We start from the raw sequence: 24,245 nt of genomic DNA on the forward strand, positions 1-24,245 counted from the left end.
ATTTTCTGACTCCAAATCCATTATTCTTTCAACCACACCATGTTTCCTTTGTCTTCCAAACCTAAGAGTTTGGAGAAATGATAGGATCTGCTCCCTTCCTTGTTCAAAGGAGTGGTTATACAGGTTATAATCCTTGATCAAACCCTTCTAATTTAGCTGGCAAACATGGTTGGCCTCATAACTGGATCAAGCCATACTTAAATTCCTTAACTCCTTCTTCTAGCATGCTCTTCCTGAACTTCTAAAATTGGGATAATAACCCTTACTCCTTTATAGCGGTGCTATGACACAGAATTATAAAGCACCTGTGTGGCTCTACTAACAATCTTTTATTGAGCTGTCCATATGTGTCCAGTTATTCTGTCCAATGCTTTGAAAGCTCTCACTGGGAAGGTTTTAATCTCAGTGCTTCTCAGAAAAAAAAAAAAACCATGATGCAGCTTAAACAAAAATAAGACTAGGTTTTAAAATAAGTCCCTAGGGGAAAACAAAATCTCATATTGGAGTCCAAAGATACCAAGTGTCTTTGAAACTGCTAAAATTGTGTTTTGTTTAGAAAATGATGAATAATTAGCCTCCATATGTCCCTTGCAATTTCAGCGGTTTTCCCATTCTTAGCTTGATAATGCAGGCAGCAAGATATTTGAAATACCGAACTGAAAATTCTAGACATAGCCTGATGGCCCATTAAAATCATGTTGCCAAATTTATCATGACTCTGAAATCCTTAATAAACTATAGATCTGAGACTTCAGTTGGTCAGACTCTCTTTCAAAGAGATGCATCTTCAACCAATGTTATAGTAAGAGCAATCTATTGCTTTCAGATTTGTTCTCCTCTTCCCCTGGCCCCCACCCCATTACAGTCTTTCTGATGACACTTAGCCCTATTCATAAATGAGCCTCTATAAAAGGAAACCAAAAGTATATAGTATCACAGCTTGTGATTCAGTGAAAGAATGTAAGACCTGCTTTATGTGTGACCTTGGAAAAATCCCTTATCTTCTCGGGGCTTCATCAACTCCCTCTCGAGTAAAATCAAAGAGTCAAACTAGAGAGTCTCTCAGATATTTCCTTGCCCTAATGGTCTCTGAATCTATGTAAAGTAATTACAAACTCAAGTACTATTATTTCATCCTTACCTTCAATTCAATCCAATAATCTTTTATGTAGTGTATACTGTGTACTAAACATTGGGCTAGGAACTAGGGATACAAAAATCAATCAATAAACAAATAAATAAATGAATAAAATGTCCCAAGAGCTTATCAATTATCAATAAAATAACAGTAATAATATACACTTTCTTTTATCAGCATGTCAGAGCACTATCTCTAAAAACTCCTTTAGCCATCTGAATCACCTCAAGGAATGTGATTCATAGATCCAAAAACTTAAATGAGACCTACTTCTGGAAGAAATGCATGCAAATTACTATTGATCACAACACTTCAGAGGTGGGGATGGAGTGGGAGGAGAGGAACTTCCTAAAGCTTTATTTAAAAAAAATACTTTTAGGTAATTTTGATTAATTCACTTCATGGCTTTGAGAAAATAAGGTAACTAGAATGAAGCCGCCTCTACCCTGTCTATCCATCTGTTTATACTCAGGGCTTATACCCAAAACAGCCTTTAGTTGTTAACTCTTTTCCAGGAAGCTTATCAGTGTACTACATGAATTGAATATATACTAATGCAATTAATGAGTACACAAGATGAAAGTATACCCCAGAGACAAAATATTAACGTGGTGGTTGAAGGTCAAGTAAAAGGCAAAAGACAAAAATGCAAGATGGAAAGAGTCTAGTTTTATATTTTACATTTTATCTGGCCTTACATAACCATTTTTTCCCCCTCTAAGTGCATTTATGGAAGTTTCATTCATTCAATCATTTAACAAATACATATTGAATATATTATTATATACTTCTCTATTTAAGTATTGTATTGCCTGATCAGATTAGAAGCTCATTTCAGAATAAAGTACTTATTTTTATTGATCCCTGGTATCTATCATGGTGCTTTAATAATTGCTATTCTTGGGGCCGGTAGGTAACACAGTGGCTACAGCACTGGCCCTGGATTCAGGAGGACCTGAGTTCAAATTCAGCCTCAGACACATAACACTTACTAGCTGTGTGATTCTGGGCAAGTCATTTAACCCCCATTGCCCAACCAAAAATAAATTTCTATGCTATCTGAATTGGATTGTACTTACTATATTCAAGTATTTTGTTAGCCTCTATGTGGGTAAACAAAGTACAGTTAGATGTGACCCCTGGCCCTAAGGAGCTTATAAACAAGCAAAAAAGAATAGAGATAGGACCCAAATAATGTGAATGATGAATACCCCAAAGTGGCTGTATTTATTTGAATTTGTACTATTCAAAATTGTCATTATATAAAATATTGTAATTGTTTCCAGCCAATGGAAACATGTTAATCATCCAGGAGGATTCATTATTTACACTAATTAGACAACATGAATGAGTTTGTTGGTGTTCAGTCATTTTTCAGTTTAACTCTCTGTGACCCTATTTGGGGTTTTCTTGGCAGAGATACTGGAGCAGTTTGCCATTTCCTTCTCCACATCATTTTACTGGTGAGGAAACTGAGGCAAACAGGTTAAGTGACTTTCCCAGGGTCACACAGCTGGTAAGTGTCTGAGGCCAGATTTGAACTCATGAAGATGAGTCTTCCTGATTCCAGGCTTGACATTCTATCCGCTGGGCCACCTAGCTGTCCCTTGAATATGTTTTATCACTATATAAGTACAGACAAAGAGCTATAAGAGTTCATAGGAGATTCAAAAAAAAAATACTCAAGTGTGGTTGGAGAAATCAGAATAGTTATTGCAATGAGAAAATAGAACAGCAAGTAGTCCAACATGGCTTTTAGAAAGGAGATTGGTAGAAGAAAAGGGTGGAAAAGTATACTGAAGCTAAATGAGTAGGAGCTTCAAATCCCAGACTATGAACTTCATTCTTTAAGAAACAGAAAGCCATTAAAGTGTAGTGGGGTGATATAATTAGAACCATGCATTAGAAAGATCATGATGCATAGAACAAATTAGAGGGGCAAGAGACTGAACTGTAGGAAGGAAGTCCTCATAACAGGCCATTATGATTGCCCCAGTGCGAGGTAATGAGGATTTGACCTAGTGTGTTGACAGTTGCAGTGGAAAGGAAGGGGCTGTTAAAAGAGTTACTCCAGGGATAGAAACGAACTTTTCCTACTAACCTAGACTCTGCTATTTTGTACCAATTTCAGAATATGATGGTGAATATATTTTAATAATCAGCCAATATGTCTTTATCACCTTTGGAGTTTTAAGGTAACCAATAAAGATGCCTTACTTAAGGTACTAAGTTTCCATTGTAAAGATGTTATGAAGCTATTTCTTCAGCACTTTTCTTTACCTTCAACACCTTTAAAATGAACTGCCAAAGAATGAAAATTCTCAGGAGATATGCTGCTGGTATATTCTGGAAATGAATACTTGTTATCACTTTTAATAAGCTGTATTAACTTCTCTAGTCTATTTAAAACCTTAGAAGAACAGGGTGACAGACTATTTATTTTCACTCTCATGTCCTAAAACTTGTCCCAAGAAGAACACTACATGTCTGATTGACTGGTTCACTCATTCATTCATCCACTGAAAATATTCAACTGTCATTTATTATCTCTTACAATATGCTAACACCGCTCTGGATATAAAGATGAATGTTATCTCTTCCCCAAAGTTGCAGAAGGGGATAAGATAAGTGTATGAATAACTCTCATAGCAAAATGTGATAAGATTTAGAGATAGTAATAGATATACAAATGTAAGGATGAGTTTTGGAGGTGATGTAATAAAGTAGACAGCCTGGGATCATGTACTCTAGGGTAAGAAAGATATAGTACTACTGTATCTCTGGATGTGGAGCCAGGAAGGTCTAAGCTCAAATCCAGCCTCAGACATCTTCGAGCTATGTGACCTTAGGAAGGAAAGAAAAAAGGAAGAAAGACACCTAGACTCTAGGGTGGGCAACCTGTGCCTTCAAGGCTACATGTGGCTCTCTAGGTCCTCAAGTATGGCCCTTTGAATCCCAATTTCACAGAATAAATCTCCTTAATAAAAGGATTTGTTCTGTAAAACTTGGACTCAGTCAAAAGGCCTCATCCACAGACCAGAAGGCCACAGGTTCCCCACCTCTGATTTTCTAGAGCAAGTTCACAGTGGATAACTATAGAATTGTGACGTAGAGGTCAGAGACAAAAAAGGATGTTAAAAGAATAATAGTATTTCTTTGGTTCTTTCAACATGTATTATTTTACAGACACAAGAGGGAAGGGGCTGATGCATTCCTGCATGTGGAAGGGACTGTGGAGCCTGCTTCTATAAAGGCAGGATGGTGTGTAATGGAAGTGGCCTGCTCCCTGAGGAATATGTGCAGACATTCTGCTACTGATTATAATTTACTATCAATGTGATGAAAAAACTGTCCTTTGACTATATAGCCACAACTGGAGTATATTCAAAGGGTGCTAGTCTACTAGGATCTCGTCCTTGGTCTGCCTTTACTTCCCTGGTTTCACTTAGCAACAGAGACAATACTGTGAGAGGAGAGGCCTTGAACCTTCCCCACACAAGGCCAACATCTAGCCCTTGAATGTATACCTCTATTCTTTTGGTTTTTGTGTTTATTCTTTTCTGTTTTAGATGATGGACATTAGAAATAGCTACAATGTTGTAATCCTTTACAAGTCAGGATAATGAGTGCCCAGAAGTCAAGGATGAGAATTCTTGCTGGTATTTGCCAGAAGCCAGACAGTAAAAAACAATGTACTGGGTGCCTGTGTGATCTAACCCAACAGTAGATGAGACCCCAACTAATCCCAACTCATAGCTACCCAGTGGATTGACACATTTGGGAGTGAACTTGGTGGAACAAATTCTACATATAAATGAGGCATATGTTTGAGCTTACTCTCTCCAGCTACTGAAGGGATTTTGTTCTCTGAAGTATTGGGGTAAATACTGGTACTTTTGTTCTTGCTCTAACTTCTCAGTAAATATCCTATCATAAAGCTAATTTGATGATGTAAATTGTTTAACTAGAACTGGGACACTATTCACTGGAGGCTAATAAGGGGAAAGATGACATATAGGAATGGAGGTTCATCCCAAAAAGCATTATGAAGAGATACTCTAAACCATAGGGTTCCCTAAAGCCCCAAAGGGTAAATATAGCCAGTCTTATTCCTGGAGAGTGAGAACAGATTATATCACTACATAGACATATAAAAGAAAGAGACATTTTGGTTATGAAATGTCAGTTTCCTCATTTGTCAAAATAGGCAGTTGTACTAATTGACCTCTAAGACTCCTTTCAACTTTAAACCTATAATTCTGTGTGAGAGTTACAAAATATTTGAATAGATCACTGAGGGATGTTGCAAAACCTCCACTCTGAGATGTTTTTGCTTTAAAAAAAAATAGAATAAATAACTATATCAGTACTGAATGAATTTTAAAAAGAGATTGCAAAATGAGGCCTTTAGAGGCCTTCAAATCTCTTCATACCTTTTTGTTCTATAGTTCTAAGATTTTAAAACTATGGAAGACAAGAAAGAAAGAAAGAAAGAAGAGACCAAAAAGGCATCTGAGAAAATTCTCAATAGGACAACTTAAAACAGAACAGGGTAAACTAGAAAAATCAGCGCTATCCTTACTTTTCTTTCCCTGCTTCTATTTTTTGCTTCAAGAGTATGAGTCAGCTTTCCTTTTGTTGTTATTGTGAGTAGGAGGATAGGAAAATGAAAGAAGGTGTGGGTTGTCAGATCTTAGAGAAAAGTGTAGGGGGAAGGAATCCCACAAAAGAGTTTAAAATCACCAGGTAAAAGCAACAAGATTATTACATTTCAGCCAAAAAAAGAGAGGGAGGATAAGAAAAATTCACTGCCAACAGACAAACCTTACTGTTTTTTCTCTTTGTGAGAGAAGCCTTTCTAAAGAATATTTAGCTCAGTCCTGGTCAAAGACTTGGTTCATAGTAGAACATAAAAATTTATGCCATTGCCAAAGCTGGTGAGGAAGGAATGTTTGGAGATGAAGGAAAGAGTAGAGGGTGACAAAAGGAAACATCTATCCTGTCCATTCAACAGAGCTAAAAAAAGTAAGGGGATTGTACTAGTTTCTATCATTTTCTCTGAAGTTTTTTTTTAATAGGGTTTACAACTTCTTCCCAATTTAGTTTATATACTATGCCCTATCTGAGAGCACATTGAAGTCCCTGTCACTACCATGACTATACTAAATTTTCATAGAACAATTGCCATTCACTTATAAAGAGCATCCCCAAAGTCTCACTGCCATTTTAAGTTTTTTGTAGCCTTGAGGACACCCTTTAAATATTTCACAGTTTATAAAATAATTTCTCTCCAACAATCTTTAAAGTTAGGGTAATGCAAGTATTATTATTCTCATTTTATTGATGATAAAATTGAGGATGAAAAACATTAAATGACTTGGCCACAGGTAATGAGCCAATAAATGCTGGACCCAGAACTTTAACCCAGACCCTCCATCTCCCATTGCTCATTGACAACCCAATACTGTGTCTTTAAATGATTAGTTATAAACACTGCACAAATTTGTATAAGAAGGAAAAGATAAACTTCAGTACAAATCGAAAGTACACATTGAGAACTAAAATTCTGTAAAAATACACATGCACACACACATACACACAAGCACATACAATCACAGCAATCAACATATGTGACTACAACAATTGTACATTTTGGGACTAAAAGAGTGTCATTGGAAAGAATGGCTTCAAATGACTTATTCAAACAGTCACATAGAGGATATTGTTGAAGTACACTATTTTCACTTCAAATACAAAATAAAGGCTAAAAATATAATGTGTTTTAAATAAGAATTTGCAATGGATGCACTTACGCATTTGTTTTATTTTGCATAAATGATAAAATATTTTGGATGACATTTTAAAATTTTTTTGAGTACTAGTTTGAAAAATGGTGATTTAAAAATGATATCATAGAGAAATGAACTTTTAGTGGTGAAACTTTTATTTGGCAGTGGTGCAGGAAGATAAGGCTTCATGAGTCTATGTAGAGGTAATTCTATTTCACACGTATATTTCTGAAAAAAATTGTGCTCAGGCCGTTAAGCTAGAGTTAGAAGTTTTACGAAGTTTAACCAACATATAGTCTCTGCCCTCATGTAGAACACAATTTAATATTTAATATGTAATAATATGAGAATAATTACAAGGTGAAATAATGTATAAGTACATGAGTAAAATGTTGCTCTATGATTTACAAGGTGTTGAAGGGCATCACTGAAAGGGGACATCAGGGAAGGCTCCAAGGAATAAGTGACATTTGTATTGGATTACAAAGGATGGATAGTAATTCTTCCACTAACTTAGTAATCATGGCCATATCTCTTTCTTTTTTTTCACCTGCTTCTCCTTAACAGTGACTGAGAGTATAGTTTTTCAACTTATTTCCTATTGTCTCTGAAACTAGCACACAATGATCCTTTAAATTTTCTTCCCTAGACAACACTTTAGATCCCATCTCTACGATGCACTCCCAACTCATCTCTGACTGTTAGAAACATCTGTTTCCTCTAAAACTTTGTTCATGCAACATCAGGCTCCCAGCTACCAGTGATCCCACACCCCAAAATTATCTTGTATTTATTTTGAATACATCTAGTAAATAGTTATTTATGTTCATGTCTTTTTTCCTTTAATAGAATTTGCCTCCTTAAGGACAGACATTGGTTCATTCTTGTCATTGTATCTATAATACCTAGAACAGTGCCTGGTGCTTAATATATACTTGCTAATTGATTTATAAGGGCTTTTACTGCTAGTAACTGTAAAATACACACAGGTGCTATAACAACAGAAGGGAAGACAGAAAGCTATTTTATAAAAATCACAACTAAACGTGATCTTTAATGCAAATTTGGGGAGAGCCAGGCCTTGTCCTTTCTTGGCTCCCTATGTTCACAACCTTTCCTATTACCCATTTTTAGTTCTCTCAGGAGTCAGAGAACCTTGGTCTTGTCTAGACTGTAGACTAATTTAAACTCCTAGAGACTTCTTGGCTAGGTAAAATTGAGTCAGCAAAGCTGTCACAATGCTATCACCCCTTTACAATCTTCTTAGCACTTGGTTCTATCTTATGGGAAACATGTGTGAGAAAAACACTTTCTTGAGTTGTTCAGCCATGACCAACTCTTCATAATTCTATTTGGGGTTTTCTTGGCAAAGACATTGAAGTGGCTTTCCATTTCCTTCTTCAGTTCATTTTACAGATGAGAAAAATGAGGCAAACAATATTAAGTGACTTGCATAGGGTCACACAGCTAGTAAACATTTGAGAACAGATTCGAACTCAGGAAGAGAAGTATTCTGGACTCCAGGCCTAGCACTCTATCCACGTGCCACCTAGCTGCCCCTTGAAACTTTCTCCTATGAATTTCTCTTTGAAAAAGGGAGTATTTCATAAGCATTAAAGGGGAAAACTATCTTCCTAAAAGAAGAAATGCTAGAGAAACTGGACAAATTTATGTATAGAATGGTGTACCACCATGAGTGTAATAATCATTTTTTAAAGTAAGAAAGTAGATGAAAGTGTGTATTTAAAAATCCAAACAGATGAGTAGTAATAAATGTGTGAACACATATTTATTAGAAAATCTGTTCTCTCACTGATGCCTGTAAGATTTACATAGGCACCTTACATCTAGAATTAAAAGTAGGAATTAAACTTGCAAATCCCCTTTCATCATGTAAAGCCTGGTCCCTTTAGAGACAGACTGAAGATCATAAGACCAAACACACTCAACTTTGTAGACTAATGATGACTTTAAATTGAGAGATTAGGCAACATTTCTACTGTTCCCCTGAAAGTCACAAAAAAATAAAACTCTGCTCTTCATCTGTCTGTGTATCAACATGTAAAATGTGAATGATCACTTAGAAAAAGAACTTGATACAAAAATGCAAGTAATGGAATGACAAAATATGTAAAAATTAAAATAAATTTGTAAATCACTATTTGAAGTAAAAAGTGACATAGAAATGGAAGTGTTGGAAGAAAATTCTCACTTAAAAAAAACAAAAAAGGATTTGCCCACATTAAGTTTCCTGAAACAGTAAAATAATTTAATTAATTAATTAAAAAAAAAACCTTTACAATGATAGAGATTAAAAAAAAAGATACTGAAATTTTAAATGAAATTATAATGTTTAATATCAGGTAGGATCAGAACTACAAGACAAAAGAAAGTATTTTCCTACATTAGTCCTACTGATAATTTCTGTATTTTCCCTATGCCAAATTCTAAAATACCTAAGTAGAAAAAGAAACCCTTGAAATATATATTATGGATTCTACTTCATTATTCACTTGTTCAAAAATATGTAGTAGGCTTCATTCTCCTATCCCTTCACCCCTCCACACAACTACCAGATCAAATCCAAACTCCTCAGGCCAGTATACAGTGCATTACAATCTGCTTTAACCTATCTTTCCAGCCTTGTTTTCAAGTAGGTCTCCATACAAATTTACCTTCAACTACACTGATCCATTCACTGTTGCCTGAATATAACAAATGCACTTTTTATCCCTGCCTTGGCTCATATTTTTCCCCTCTCTCCCACCTAAAGTGCCCTTTACTTTGTGCTGCATAAACTCAAATGCTGCCTAATCCCTCAAAACTCTGCATTCTTCTGAAACTTTCTCTGCCCAGACAACATGCAATGATCTCTCTATCCTCTACACTTATATAGAATTTACTGTCTACACCGTTTACTTCACACAATATAAGAATATGAGTGCATATGTCTGGGTTCCACTTTTTCTTTTAGTTCTTCCTAGTCATCTCCATACCATAACATCTACACTCTGGTTATCATCTTCATCCCCCTCCTAATTTAACCTTGGACCCTGGCCCTGGGACTTAAGGCTCTGATAGGTGAGTTATCACTTCATCTTTCCTGGAGTCAGGCCTCCATTTACACATCAAGCCCCATGCATTTCCCTTTCTGCCACCCCTCTCCCATATAAGTTCTTTAGAGGCAGGGGCTGCCTGGCCTGCTTCTATTTGTATCCCTAGAACTTAGCATTGTACCTGAATGCCTAATACTTGATAAATGAACACTTAATAAATACTCTGTCTCTCCCTTAGAAAACCTATCCGTCTCATTTCAATTTTCTCACCTGTAAATGAATGGCTTGAGTTAAATATTCTCTTCTAGCTCTGTAATTGTCCTTTCACTGTTCTAAAATCTTGTGATTCCATAAAATGTTTTCTAGTATCTTCAGTTTTATTTATATGTATGTAACTCTTGTTGCCCCAATAAGATTGCAAACTTGTAGAGAACAGCATGATTTATTACCTTTCCCTCATCCCCAAAACAATGCTTTGACTTTAGTCAGCACTCAATAAATATCTGTGTACTTGTTAATTGTTTAATAATTATCCTCTTTCTTTAAGGCTCAACTCAATTCTTACTTTTTCTATAAAGTCTTCCAAGACTGTCAAAAACCGCTGTGATCAATTCTTCTCCTAGACACTTGGCTCAGTCATTGCTTATACTTAGGTAGCACTTAGCCTATGCTACCATTGTTGTTATTAATGATGATGATGATTTAACCTATAGGCTTTGTATCTCCAGATTGAAGGCATATATGTATGTGTGTTTGTGTATATGCATGTGTGCATAAGTATATGTGTGTATATGAATACTTTATATAAGTGTACATATGTGTGTATGTATGTTTACATACACATATATGCAGACATATACATATACACTATATGTGTGTGTGTGTGTGTGTATGAGTTTGTATAAATTCTTGAATCACTAACTTTAGTATAGTCTTTTAAACAATACCCGTGGCTTCAATGGTATAATAAACTCCCAAATGAGGAGATTATCTACCAGTGTAGACTAGATCTTGCTCTGAAAGTTACAGTCTTGGAGGGTTGCTTGTGGCTACCAAGAGGTCAACAGTATCACATATTCAAAATATATTGGAGGCTACACTTGAACCCAGGTCTTCCTGACTGTAAGGCCAGCTATTTTTTGCATGCTCAGCACTTAGCACAGTGCCTGATAGTCATTGTTTAATATATTTATTGATCAATTATATATCTATTCTGCCATACTGCCTTTGTTCTGTACATAGTAGACATTAAATAAGTATTTGTTTTCATGAGGAGGAAGATGACAGGGATGAGGAGGAGGCAGACAAAATGTTTCTTCAGGAAGTAGTGTCTCTTCTCATCATTGCTCTGCATCTTAAGAAGCAGTTATGTGGTATACTGAATAAAACACTTGACCTGGAATTGGGAAGACCCAAGTTCAAATCTGGCCTCAGACACTTACTAGCTTTGCGATCTTGGGCAAGTCATATAATCTTTGTTTGTATCAGTTTTCTCAACTGTAAAATAGCATTTACCTTCCACGTATGTTGTGAGGAGCAAATGAAATACTATTTTTAGATTGCTTAGCATAGAGCCTGACACATAGTACGAGTCACATAAATGTTATCATTATTATTATATTGCCTTGGCATATCTATGAGCAATTGATAGTTATCTACTCATTTTGGTATGTCTTTATTTGTGTAAAGAGTATTTTGTTGTTGTTCATGTAGTTCCTGTTTATATTTTGGGAAGTAGACTTCCAAGTATTTTATATATTCCGTACTTATTTTAAATTGAATTTGTCTTTGTTATCTTATTTGGTTTTGTTAGTAATATTCAGAAATATTGATGATTTCTATGGTACATTAATGCATTGATGGTTGAGTTGTAAAATGCTATAAACATTGGAAAACAATTTGAAACTATGCCCCCCCCCAAAAAAAATTACTAAGTTCTGCACGCTCTTTGACTTACTGATATGTAGGTACCTTATTATTGTTTGGGTTTTTTCTTTTTTTTCTTTTTTTTTTTAAGCCAATTGGGGTTAAGTGACTTGCCCAGGGTCACACAGCTAGTAAGTGTCAAGTGTTTGGGCTGAGACCAGATTTGAACTCAGGTACTCCTGACTTCAGGGCTAGTGCTCTATCCACTGCACCACCTAGCTGCCCCTGTTTGTTTTTTTTAAAAAACATTAATTATTTTACTGTTTAAACCTTACTAGAGATTGTTTGAACACTGAATCTAATTGAACCCAGGTTTCCCTGACTAAAGTAACACTCCAGGAATGCCAGAGATGGCTACAAGAAATTCCGGATTCCCTGAGGTCCCAGACCCATCCAAATTATTCTTTTTTGGAGTCTTCATATCCAGGCCTTAATTTGGATCCATCCAAGCTTATGTTTTGTGTCCCTTTGTATTTTGTCTTTGTTTATTGAGTGTTTACATTTACTCATATCCATCTCAATCTACCTTGCATTCAAGTTGTCCTTTCTGCAGAATTGTTTACTGCATTCAGGTAATTTCTGTTTGTTGTCTAAACTGTATATGATATAAACCTTCCAGAGTCTGGATGAGAGGGAGTCACAGCTTTTTTTCTAATTCTCTCTCCTTTAGCAAATGACCTACTAAATTGTTTTTTAACTATTTCATATTTGGGGGTTTATTCTTGTGACCAACAATGTGGTGTCAGGAGTGGGATTCTCTTGTTAAGTTGGAAGGGTTAAATTGGAATGCTCTTTAAGACCTTGGAAGCTAAGTAAATCTCTGTGATATTGAGGCCCTGAACAATATGGGATCAAATCAGATATGAAAAGAATCTGGCAAGTGTCCTTTTTGAACCACAGTTCAGGCCTCCAGCTTCAGGTTTACAGAAAATGAAAAGAGTAAAATTAGCCCAGGTCACCCTGATTAATCAAATGAGTTATCTTCACTTGGTCACTCAAAGGCTTCATAATCAGCTATTTTTTTTTAAATGGTTAAAATTATGCTGGAGGTAATTTGGTAGAGCTTTCTTTTTCTTTTTCTCTTTTTCTTTCTTTTCTTCTTGATTCTCCTAAGATACCTGGTCTGTTACTGGTCAGTAGTATAGTAGATATCTTAATGTGCATGGCTATTAGTTCTACACACATTCATTTAGGATGACCCAAAGTTAGCTAGAGAAACTTGTCATTGGCAGGCAGTGAGGTGGGCGTTGACAGGGGCTTCCACTTCAGAAGTTCTCTAGTGTGGGAGGGCTTGTTTACCTTGGAGAACATTGAAAGGGAACACCTTGTCACTCATAAAAATTTCTATAAGAGAACTGATAAAGAAGCCTTAGTAGGGTGGAGAAGACTAATGAAGTCTCATATCTAAAACAGCTCTCCCAGCTATTTGTAATACTAAGTAGGGACTTACTATTACTGACTCTTTGATTTGACTTTCAGTTGGAGATAAGGGACAAAACAAAACAAGCAAACACTCATACAACAACACCAACAACAAAAGCAAAAAACAAAACAAACAAACAAACAAAAACCCTATGAGATTCTTTCTTTATCCCTGCTTTTACAACTTTGGCCAGATTGGAGACCACAGGAACATAAAACAAGAAAAAGTAGGATTGTTTTTCCCCTGGTATGTTGAAATATATGGCATTATAAAGTAATTATAAACTACAATTTGTAACTGAAATGTAACGTCTTAGTAATTTACTGTAAATTACTATGAATGTATCACATTATGTTTTAAAGATTTTTGAAATGGCTAAAAATCTTAGTGGATTTTTTGGAGGTTTGCAGCTGGGATTAAGATTAAGCAAAAACATCATCTCTCATCTCTCTGCCCTTCTTGGAAGGTGACAAATATATTTTTCCTAAAAGAATGTGATTTTACCTACTAGTGAATAAGCAGAACTGAAGCTAGTTTGAAATGTTTCGACATAACTTATTTGGGTAAATTAGTAGGTAAATCACCTAAATCAAAACTAAAGAAGCAAAAGTTGAGCAACTAACTGGTATTGTATAAGAAACACCCACACACACACACACACACACACACAAATATGCACAAATGCACACATGCACATGCACATGCACATGAGATGATGTTTTAAGCAAGTATAAGTATCTGTTAGCAATTTCAAAATGGTAATATTCTATCAAGGTATACCATTTATCAAATGAAAACTATAGAAATAAATTTGCAACATTTGAGCATAGCATACTAATTCTTTCCTTGAAGGGGCATGTCCCAATTTTTAGAGTCTCATGGGATCTGAAAGAAGATGGGAAGATGAGACTACCAACATGAATCTTTGAAAGTAAGCTAACTGAAAATAATGGGCTTTATAAACTGAGGTTCTGGAAGCTAATGGCCCTTGGAAAATTTGAGACTTTGCATATAAAATAGTGAAACTTGCTGCCTACCTTTGGAGAGAGAGGTGATGGACTCAGAGTGTCAACTAGAACATATATTTTTTGAAAAGGATAATGAATGCAGGAATTAGTCTTGATTAATTATGCAAATTTTAATAAGGTTTTTGTTTTTTTTCTTTCTTTTTCATTGGGTAAGGGATGACAGAAGAGAAAATAAATTTTGGTTAATTGAAAAATATTAATTTGATTTTTAAAAAGAGAAAAAGGAAAGAGGGAAGGAAGGAAAAGAGGAAAGGAAGAAAAAGGAAAGAAAAAGGAAAGAAAAGAAGGAAGGAAGGAAAGAAAGATAAAGGGGGGAGGAAGGAGAAAAGGAAGGAAGGAAAAACAGAAAGAAAGAAAGAAAGAAAGAAAGAAAGAAAGAAAGAAAGAAAGAAAGAAAGAAAGAAAGAAAGAAAGAAAGAAAGAAAGAAAGAAAGAAAGAAAGAAAGAAGGAAAGAAGGAAGGAAGGAAGGAAGGAAGGAAGGAAGGAAGGAAGGAAGGAAGGAAGGAAGGAAGGAAGGAAGGAAGGAAGGAAGGAAGGATACAGGAAGGAAGGAATGAAGGAAGGAAAGAAGAAAGATTCAACAAGCTTAGAGTAAACCTAGAGAGTTATGCATGAAGAAATGAGTTCTATTTTGGACTGATTTTGAAATACTTGTTCTTTATGAAACAAACTACACAAGATTCCAGATCTGTTTTCCCAAAGAGTCCATTAGAACTTCTTTGTTCAACGCACCATTGCTTTAGGTCTTTGCTATCAACTAGGTGATAGCTAAGTAATCTGCTTAAATAGCTATGTTAATGTTTTAATTGGTGCTTTAATTGGTTTTAATTGGTGTAATTGGTTTTTAATTGGTTTTAATTAAGGTATAATAGAATGTAATATTATTATATTTAAGTGTTACCCCTTGTAGGTAATAAATCCATTTGAACAAGGATTTTCTAATGATGAGACCTTAAATAAAAGGTTAATTTAAATTATGGGAATTTTAGGAGTCAAGTCATGGTTTAGAGGATATTTGGTAGAGATACAGAACTTCATAGTACAACAGAAATGAACTGTCTTCCTAGGTAATTTATTCAGGACCTAATAGGAAACTTCTCAAGACTTGTCAAACCACATGACTATTAACCACTTTAGCTGATTCTTATAGGCAAAAATGATATTTCCAGAAAGAATCTAAAAACCTCACTAAAAATTACAAAGGCTTGCAAAGGAAACTGATATCTTTAGGGAGTTTTTATCACTGATGCCAAGGATAGACAAGAAATTTAGAAGAGAATGGGAATTTTAAGGTGGTTGTGGGGATATTTATGATGAATATTCCTAAATCAAAAGCAGTCTAATACACACAGATTTGGACATAGGATATGTTAGAACTTTTCCTACTGCCTGAACCATCTGGCTCATAGTCAACCATTTGGGGCTGACTATACACCTGATTAAAAGGAAAGGGAGGACATACTTATGAGCTCTCTTTATCACATGAAATACTTATATGCTCCCTTGCTATCACTGCCCCTGCTAAGGACTTCTAAAGGTACAGGGACAAGGTATACAAGAACCTCAAATGTCAATTGTTTCCAGACAATTTTCATTAAGCTACTGCTGAGAGTTAATCACCAGAAGCCCAGGGCTCCATTTCCCTCTTCTGATAAAGGTATGCTCAGTGGGTCAAAAGAAAGAGAGAAGAAATTGAGTGTTTTCTTCAAATCACACATGCTCAGTCCATGTGATCCAGGTGCATTTGTCAACTGTCACACCACAATTCATTTAATTAAGCATTGTGAGAAATGAAAGCCATCAGAATTATACATGTATCTGAGTGTAAGATGGTTATCTTTAGGTAAAGTATGGTTGCTGCATGGCCATGAAGCCATGGTCACCCAGAGAAACCAACTTACAATCATCACAAATCTGCTATAGACGCTGAAACAAAACATTCTGGCTTCCTACATTATACAGGAGGTCAAGGGACAGGCAATTCAATCTTTTTTCCAAACAATATGCCTTTTAAAAAATTTATTTCCCAGTCTTCTGGAGGAACTATTGCTAATATTAAGTCAGCACAATCTCCATGCTAAACCTTGAAATACGTGCTTATATAGTGAACATGGTTGTCAGCTAGAATTCATCTAAAATTTTGCCCACAAGCAAATGACATATAAATTTCTTGTTTCATTGCTGGCTTAGGAATAAATCCAATAAAAGTTATTTCTACATATGGTTCAATTTTAAATACAAGCTATTCAGAGATTATAACACATTTAGCATCAAACTGATGGCTGACTTTGCAAGCTGTTCGGAGAAGAGAGGAAAATTGTTCTAGCCACCCATAGAAGATCACAGCAAAAGAGACTTTAGGAATACTTAGAAGAGCACTTTCATTTACCCTCATTGTCCTTCAGTGTGAAGTTGGGGTTCAGAGCCAGACCTTCATCCAGAAAGAAGTGGAATCTTGGTCCATTTGCAAAATCATCTTTATCAGTGGCACTGATGGTATGTATAACCTGAAAGGGGAAAAATACTGCATTGATTAAAAAGAAACAAACTAATTCAAAACAAAAGAATTGTTAAATGAACCCCTTTTTTCTCTTTGGAAGTCTTCAAATTTACCTCATTAAACAGTACATATTGCTTTGTTTTTTCCCAGCATGAAATATTTTAGGAATAGCATTATGGAAGAAGTTATAATCATCCACGCTTTGTTATTTTCTGCTATGACTCAACCATGTTTATTCTAAGATTTCTTTATCACAGAACATACTTTGGGGCCTTTTAGATGTAAAATTCTGTATAAACACCTGTTTGGGGAGACATGAAATATGGCTGAAACAAGTATAAATGTCCCAGTGTTGATGTAGAGTACTCTAAGCAATGAGAGTTTCTGTCAATAAATGCAAACAGAATTGAGTTATAAAATTCACTAGTAGGGAACACAGAGGTCATCTAATTCGAACCCCAGGCAGGCCAGGTTAAGTTGCCCAAAGCCACTAGTTAGTGGCAGTCAAAAAGAAAGAGGCAGGTCTCCTGACTCCTAGTTCAGCGCTATTTCCAATGCTGCTTCTTTCTGCAATCCTTTTATTCTCTCATTGCTAAGACAGAAGACTCGTTAAAATTCAGAACTGACAGACAATCTGGACCAGAACTAGGTTGAAATCCATAAACAGAATTGAATACCAGATTGCCTTAGAAGAGGGAAAAAAAGCAAGTGACCAAAATAATTCCATAGCATCCTACCTCTAAAAAAAAATAGCAAAAACCCTTTCTGTACCCAATTTGGAATTGTATGCCCCAATTTCAAGCAAGTGACCTTCAGCTATTGCTTAGAAAAACTGTGTCTACAGAAAGTGTCTGAAACGGAATGTGGAAAAAGTATAGGATGGTTGATGGTTAAATAAACAAATGAACAAACAAACAGGTATGGCTTCTTTTGACTTTAATTCATCATCTAGTGTTTCCTAGCTTTCCTGATTCCAAGGCAGCCTTTAGAAAGCTATCCCAGCTGCCAGTAATAGTGTTTCTGCACACAGCTCCTAAGCTGTGGCAGATGTCAATAGTTGTGAGCAATAGGAATCCAGGCCCACTGTTGTTAGCACATAAAACTAGCTTACATAATTCATTTCCCCTCCAACCCCTTCTTATTTAAAGCAAAAAATACCAGGAAAATGAAGCAGAGGGGACAGTGTGATATGAGCAAATGTGGTAGTACATGCTTCATAACATCTTTTGCATCTTCTTCTCTCCACTGACTCGGGTTCTGCTTTAATTCAGGTATTTATTACCTCTCAGCTGGACAATTATAAGGCCCTTCTAAATGGTCTTCAGGTTCACAGTCCTCTCTTTACCCAAGAGCTGGCAAAATAATTGCCCTAACTCTTGCGTCTGTCTGCTAATGTCACTCTCTTGCTCTGTAGCGCCCAGTGACTTCCTATCATCTCTAGTATAAAATGCAAACCCTTTACATTGGTTTAAGGTCCTCCACAGCCTAGCTCAAATCTATCTTTTTGACCTTACTTCTCATTGTTCCACTATATTCCAGCAAAACTGAACTATAGCTGTTTCCCATCTGCATGTGGTGCCTGGAAGGTACTCACATTTCACTGCCTCTCAGAATACTTGCCTTCCTTCAAGGCTTAAAACAGATGTCTCCTTGGTGAAGCTTACCCTAATCTTCCTCCAGTTTTTAATTCTGTTTCTCTTCAAATTACATTGTAGTTTCTTTTGCGTATATATGTTCTATTCCCCAGTAAAACGTAAACTCCGGATACTACAAATGGTTCTATGTTTGTCTTTGCATCCCTAGGATCTGCCACAATGTCTTGCAAATAAAACGTGCTTAATAAATATTGTTTGAGAAATCAAATAATAAATTCAATTAATCTTCAGAGAGCCCTGTAGATATGAATGCATTGGGTTTTCTCAAATATCCAGTGTTAACTGTCATTTCTTCTTTTCCAAACTTGGAAAGGATGGTCTTTTTCTTTTTAAGCCTTTTCATTCCTTCCTCAACATCCTACAGATATCATTATCCTCATTTTAAAGCACACTTATCTGGAAACAACACTTGAAGAGTAAATCCACAGTCTTCCTTTTTGAAACAAAAAAGGGAGAGCCACTAAAGATAAAGGATTTGTCCAATGTCATAAATATAAAGAGAAAACAGGACCACAGAAGAACTCAGTTCAGATTATAATCTACTGATCTTATCACTAAACCATGTTGTCTCCTTCAGTGGCAAATTTGCTCATTCTTCATGGGGGGAGGGGAAAGTTTTTCTACTCTGGCCTGATTTATCAGGACTGTGTCCATACCTTACCACATAGTCATCTTTTTCAAGTTCCTTACTGTCTTTCAAGCCTCTTAAATGTCATAAACATTCATAGACAAAGGATTTCTCTTTGAAGTAACAGACCAAAACTTCCTAACAGACCAAAACGTAACAGAGTCCATTTTTTTTTAGCACATATGATTGTCAAAACTATGTCTTCATGACTCCTCTACCTTCATCTAGAAAATTATATGGACATTTTAACTTTTTATCCTGCAGAAATTTCCTCAATCTAAAAAACAATACAAAACAAACAAACAACAAAAACAACAACCACCACCACCTTTTGACCTTGAAGTCCCCTCAGGGTAGCAGTTTATATCTCTCCTGGCTTTGGATAAATGAAAATATTATTTGTGAAATGGTTAATATTCTGATTATTCCTTTTAAGTCACTATTGCTGGCTAGGAGGGGGGAATGGGGAGAGAAAGGGGAAAGGGAGGAAAACTAGGAGGAGCATATGGGAGGATAGAAGTGGGAAGGAAGAGAAAAAGGGAAAGGGAAGAGAAAGAGAGGAGAGAATATTGACAACTGAGTGGGATAAAGAAAAACTAAATTTAGGTTTAGGAGACAGCATCTGAGCTGTGCTTTGAAAGAAGTGAGGGATTTTACAAGATAGAGGTGAGGAAAGACAACTTTGATGAGACATGGGGCAAGTTAGGATGGCATAGATAGGGAATAGCTAGCAGTCTAGTTTACCTTGAATGGAGAATATGTAAAATGATATACATAATACTAGAAAGTAATATAAATAAAACTAGAAAAGTAGGCATGGGAAATACTGTGGAACTGTGGAAGTTTTAAATGCCTGTCTGAGGATGTTATATTTTACTTGAGATGCGCTAAAGAATCACTAGGGATTTTGGAGAAAGGGAGTGATATGGTCAGAATGGGATTTTAGGAATATCAAATTGACAGCTGTGTGGTAGAGAGAGGAGAGATATTAGAGGCAGAGATGGTAACTAATCTTCCTTCATGATTTCTTGTTCTGTGTTAGCAATTGCCTTCTATTACCTGAATAAATCACCAGCAGTTCTAACACAACATGTTCAAAATAGAACTCATGTTTCTCTTTAAAAACCATACCTTCTCTAAACTGCTCTTAAAGCTACTTCTAAACTAATCATACAGGTTTGCAATTTCTGAGTCTTTCTTGATGTGTTTTTCTACCTCTTGTCGATTCTAGCCATGTCTGTTCCCTTCTCACAGCTTAACGTGAACACCACCTTACTTCATACTCTCTTTACTCCTTGATGAGACTGTTAGAACAGTTTCCTAACCTTCTTGCTTCCAGTCTCCCCCTATCTAATACAGCTGTTAACTTATTCTTCCTGAGGCAGTGTTCTTGCCATCTCAGTCTGTTGCTGAAAATTCTTGAGTAGCTCCGTCTTGCTTCTAAGAAAAATATAAAAACTTTAACCTAGCATTTAAGACTCTCTACTTTCCAGCTCATCTTTCCAAACATTTCTTGAAATACATTACTTCCTTTCAAGCACTGAATATACCAGCCAAATTGGCCCACTAGCTAGTCCCTGAATTTTGTGTTCCCTTTTCCTCTTCTAAGCAGTTGCACAAACTATCCTATATGCCTAGATTAAGGTCCCTCATTACTTCCACATCTGAGAAACCTCTTCTCAGGGCAGCTAGGTGGCGTAGTGGATAGAGTACCACACCTGAAGTCAGAAGGACCTGAGTTCAAATCTGTCCTTAGACGAAACACTTGACATGCACTAGCTGTGTGACCCTGGGCAAGTCACTTAACCCCAATTGCCTAAAAAAAAAAGAAAAGAAAAAAAAGAAACCTCTTCTCTCTTCAATTCAGGTATTATCTTTATTATATCTTATCCTCCCAGGTGTTAATGTCTTCTTTTATACTTCGTAAGATATCTTGGGGCTTGGGGTCTAGATTTTTTTACCCTTTCCTATTTATTTAATCTTTTTTTTTTCTTTTAAGCTGGGACAATGAACTCTTGATTCATGTGGTTTTCATTCCTGATTTCTTGAAATATAGCCTCAGTAAACCAGGCTTTGTAAAGCCTATTAGGATTCATATGGAGCTACTTGACTGTGCCTTTAAACCCAAATCACTCTGGCTCTCACTGATTGGCCAATAATAGGTCCCAACCCAAGTCTCACTTGCTCTTTGTTTGGGTTTTAGTGGTTCAGAGTGAGAGTAAATGGCAATTGTTTCTGTTCTGACAAGAAGCTCTGAGTCTTTCCCACCCAGATGAATTATTTTGGGAAGTCAAGCTAGGTCATTTTTTTGCCCCAATTCTTACCTAGCTTTTAATCACTGAATGGGTGTTGCCTCAGACAAACAGATGTGGGAAAGACCTTAGATTAAAAAGGCTGGGATCTCCCACTGCAAATTGGGCCTTCACCAGTCTTGATCTACGTCTTGCTACTAGAGTCCAATAACTCTGGACAGTGAGGTTGATGACTTTGCATAGCCCTGCCTCACTTAAATCCAATTCACTTGCTGGTCAAGACATCACCCTCTTGATGTCATTGGTCTTCTTTGAGAGCAAAGGATGAACAACAACACTACTGTATCTACTTCTCTATGTATAAATTCCTAGGACACAAAATTCCATTTTTTCATCTCTGTGCCATTTTCTGTACCTTGAACATACTTTGTCTTTATCTCTTATGATTCTTAGATGACTTTAAAGGTCAATTCAAATGATATCTCATATATGAGCTCTTTGCTTATCTTTCTACCTGATAATGCCACCTTCTCATACATTATATATTTAATTTTGTATATATTTATATACATATATGTTGTCTCTCCTAAAACATGTAAGCTTCTTGTGGGCAAGGATTATTTCTTTTTTGTCATTGCATATTTAGAAACTAGCACAATGCCTGTTATATAGTAGATGACACTAAATGCATTTTGATTGATCTGCAAGGTGAGAGTAAAAACTATGTAAGTAAGAAGACAACATGTAAATAATTAGATTCATCCATTGGTAGGCTCACTAAGAGAATTATTTAACAGAAAAATTGCTGATTATTGAATAATGTAATTTGTGCTTTTCATTGATGTGAAAAGTATCAGTCAAATGCTAAGGAGTTGTGAGACAAGTCAATCAAGAACTATTTGTCTCAACAATGACTGTCCATATACATCCTTCAGTAGCAGCTAGACAGCTCAGTATATACAGCACTGGGCCTAGGGTCAGGAAGACCTGGGTTCAAATCCAGTCTCAGACACTTTCTATCTCTGTGATGCTGGGCAAGCCACTTAACCTCTGTTTGCTTTAATCTGTTGAAAAGGAAATGGAAAACCACTCCAGTATCTTTGCCAAGAAAACGCCACAGATAGTATTGATGTGCTATGGTCTACAGGGTCCTAAAAAGTCAGATATGACTGAACAATATATATTCCTTATGACTTGGATATTTTAAAATGCTGATCATTACTATTCAAAGAAGCTTGTTACCTGAAAATTATTGCTAGATAATCTGTATTTTTTAATCAACATTTTGGAAAGCTCAAGCTTATAAAGTTAATTCATTATTGAAGGTCCAGTGAAGTCATGGGAGAACTGGGTACTTGACCTTAAACATTTTTATCATTTCCCCCTTCATTTTTTATGGTTTTCTGGAATCAGTACTGATTAGACAAAGAGGAAACCTCAACCTCCCTCCTTTCTTTAAGAGGTTTTAAAGTGGATATTCTATTATGGTGCTTTCTTTCTGTCTTGGTTTACTTCCAGGTTCATGTAGAAGGTCAGCTCTCCTCTAGCTCACTGGTCATTGAACTTTAAAACTGTTTTTGATACAAAAGTAGAACTTAAGATTTGCATTCTTTTTGGATTCCCCCCCCCCTTAAGAATGAGATTTTATTCACTTCAAATCCTATCTGTTCCACATTACTGAAATTCTTGCATTTTTCATTATTGACTTTAGAGCTAAGTTTGAATTATATTTATATAATCTTTCCAATTATTAGTAAAATTTTCACAAAATAAAAGAATCCAAACCACGCTCAGTGCTATTCATCAAGCTTATGCTGTAGCAGAAATTTTATTCCATATTCACAATAAATGGTCACATAGCCTCCAATTGGATTTTTTTTTATCATTTTGCAATGGAGACCATTAAGCTGAACATAATAACATTAAATTTAACAGATATAATTGTAAAGCCTTACACTTGAGTATAAGACTTCAGAAGTAGAAGAAGGGGAAGGATGGTTAGATCATAGGAATTCTGAAATAGATGTGTGGGTTTTGGTGGATTAGGAGCACTACAATATTATTTGGAAATCAAAAAAGCTAATGGGGTTGGACTCTATTAGAAGAGTCATAGTGTCTAGGAATAGGAAGCAGATAGTCTTGGTCTATGAAGCTGTGATCAGGCTACATTAATTGTTGTGAGACTTACATTTTAGATAGGAGATTGATAAACTGGAAAACACAACAAACGTGGTGAAGGGCCTTGAGCTGATATCATGTAACCATCATTTGAAGGAACTACAGGAGCTCAGTTTGAAAATGAGATATAAAGACAGGAGTCATGATGGCTACCTTCAAGTACTTGAACTATGCCATAGAAGAAGGATTAGAGATTTTCTGCATGGCTCCTGAGGGTGGAATTGGGATCAGTGTGTGGAAGTTGCAAATTAACAGATTTAGCCTTGATGAAAGGAAAATCTTACTAACTGGAATGGACTGCTCTGGAAATAAAAAAAACGTTTTCCCTTCACAGAAGTTCACATACAAAAGACAGTTGGTCTTGATGGCCTCTGAGGTCCATTCCAACTTGGGTTTCATGTTTTCCCCTACCCCTAACCCATCAGTCATTCTTCTCCATTTCATCCCCAGACTGGATAACAAATCAAGTTACATTGTTCCTCCATTTAATCCAATATACTCAGTGACGATTCCAGAAAATGCTAAGAATTTAGATATGGAAAACACTTTATGTAATATCCAGTCCAATCCTCTTATTTTATAGATGAGAAAACTAAGGTTCAAGAATGGAAAATCACTTGTTTAGGTTTGTACAATATACTCAGGCTTTGTTTTCAGGCAATTTTAACAAA

The 24,245-nt window shown here is 36.0% G+C and overlaps 1 protein-coding gene across 1 annotated transcript in view; it reads right to left on the reverse strand.

Moving 5' to 3' along the window:
- The window catches only part of CDH18 (cadherin 18), a 414,410-nt gene that overhangs the window by 46,057 nt on the left and 344,108 nt on the right, over window positions 1-24,245 (reverse strand). The window contains exon 9 of the mRNA XM_078153324.1: window positions 16,751-16,868. Coding sequence (XP_078009450.1) covers window positions 16,751-16,868 — 118 coding nt within the window. The remainder of the gene's footprint in view (window positions 1-16,750; window positions 16,869-24,245) is intronic.

This window comes from Phascolarctos cinereus, unplaced genomic scaffold, assembly GCF_003287225.1.
Source record: "Phascolarctos cinereus isolate Bilbo 61053 unplaced genomic scaffold, phaCin_HiC Scaffold_4;HRSCAF=312, whole genome shotgun sequence".
Classification (NCBI taxonomy): domain Eukaryota; kingdom Metazoa; phylum Chordata; class Mammalia; order Diprotodontia; family Phascolarctidae; genus Phascolarctos; species Phascolarctos cinereus.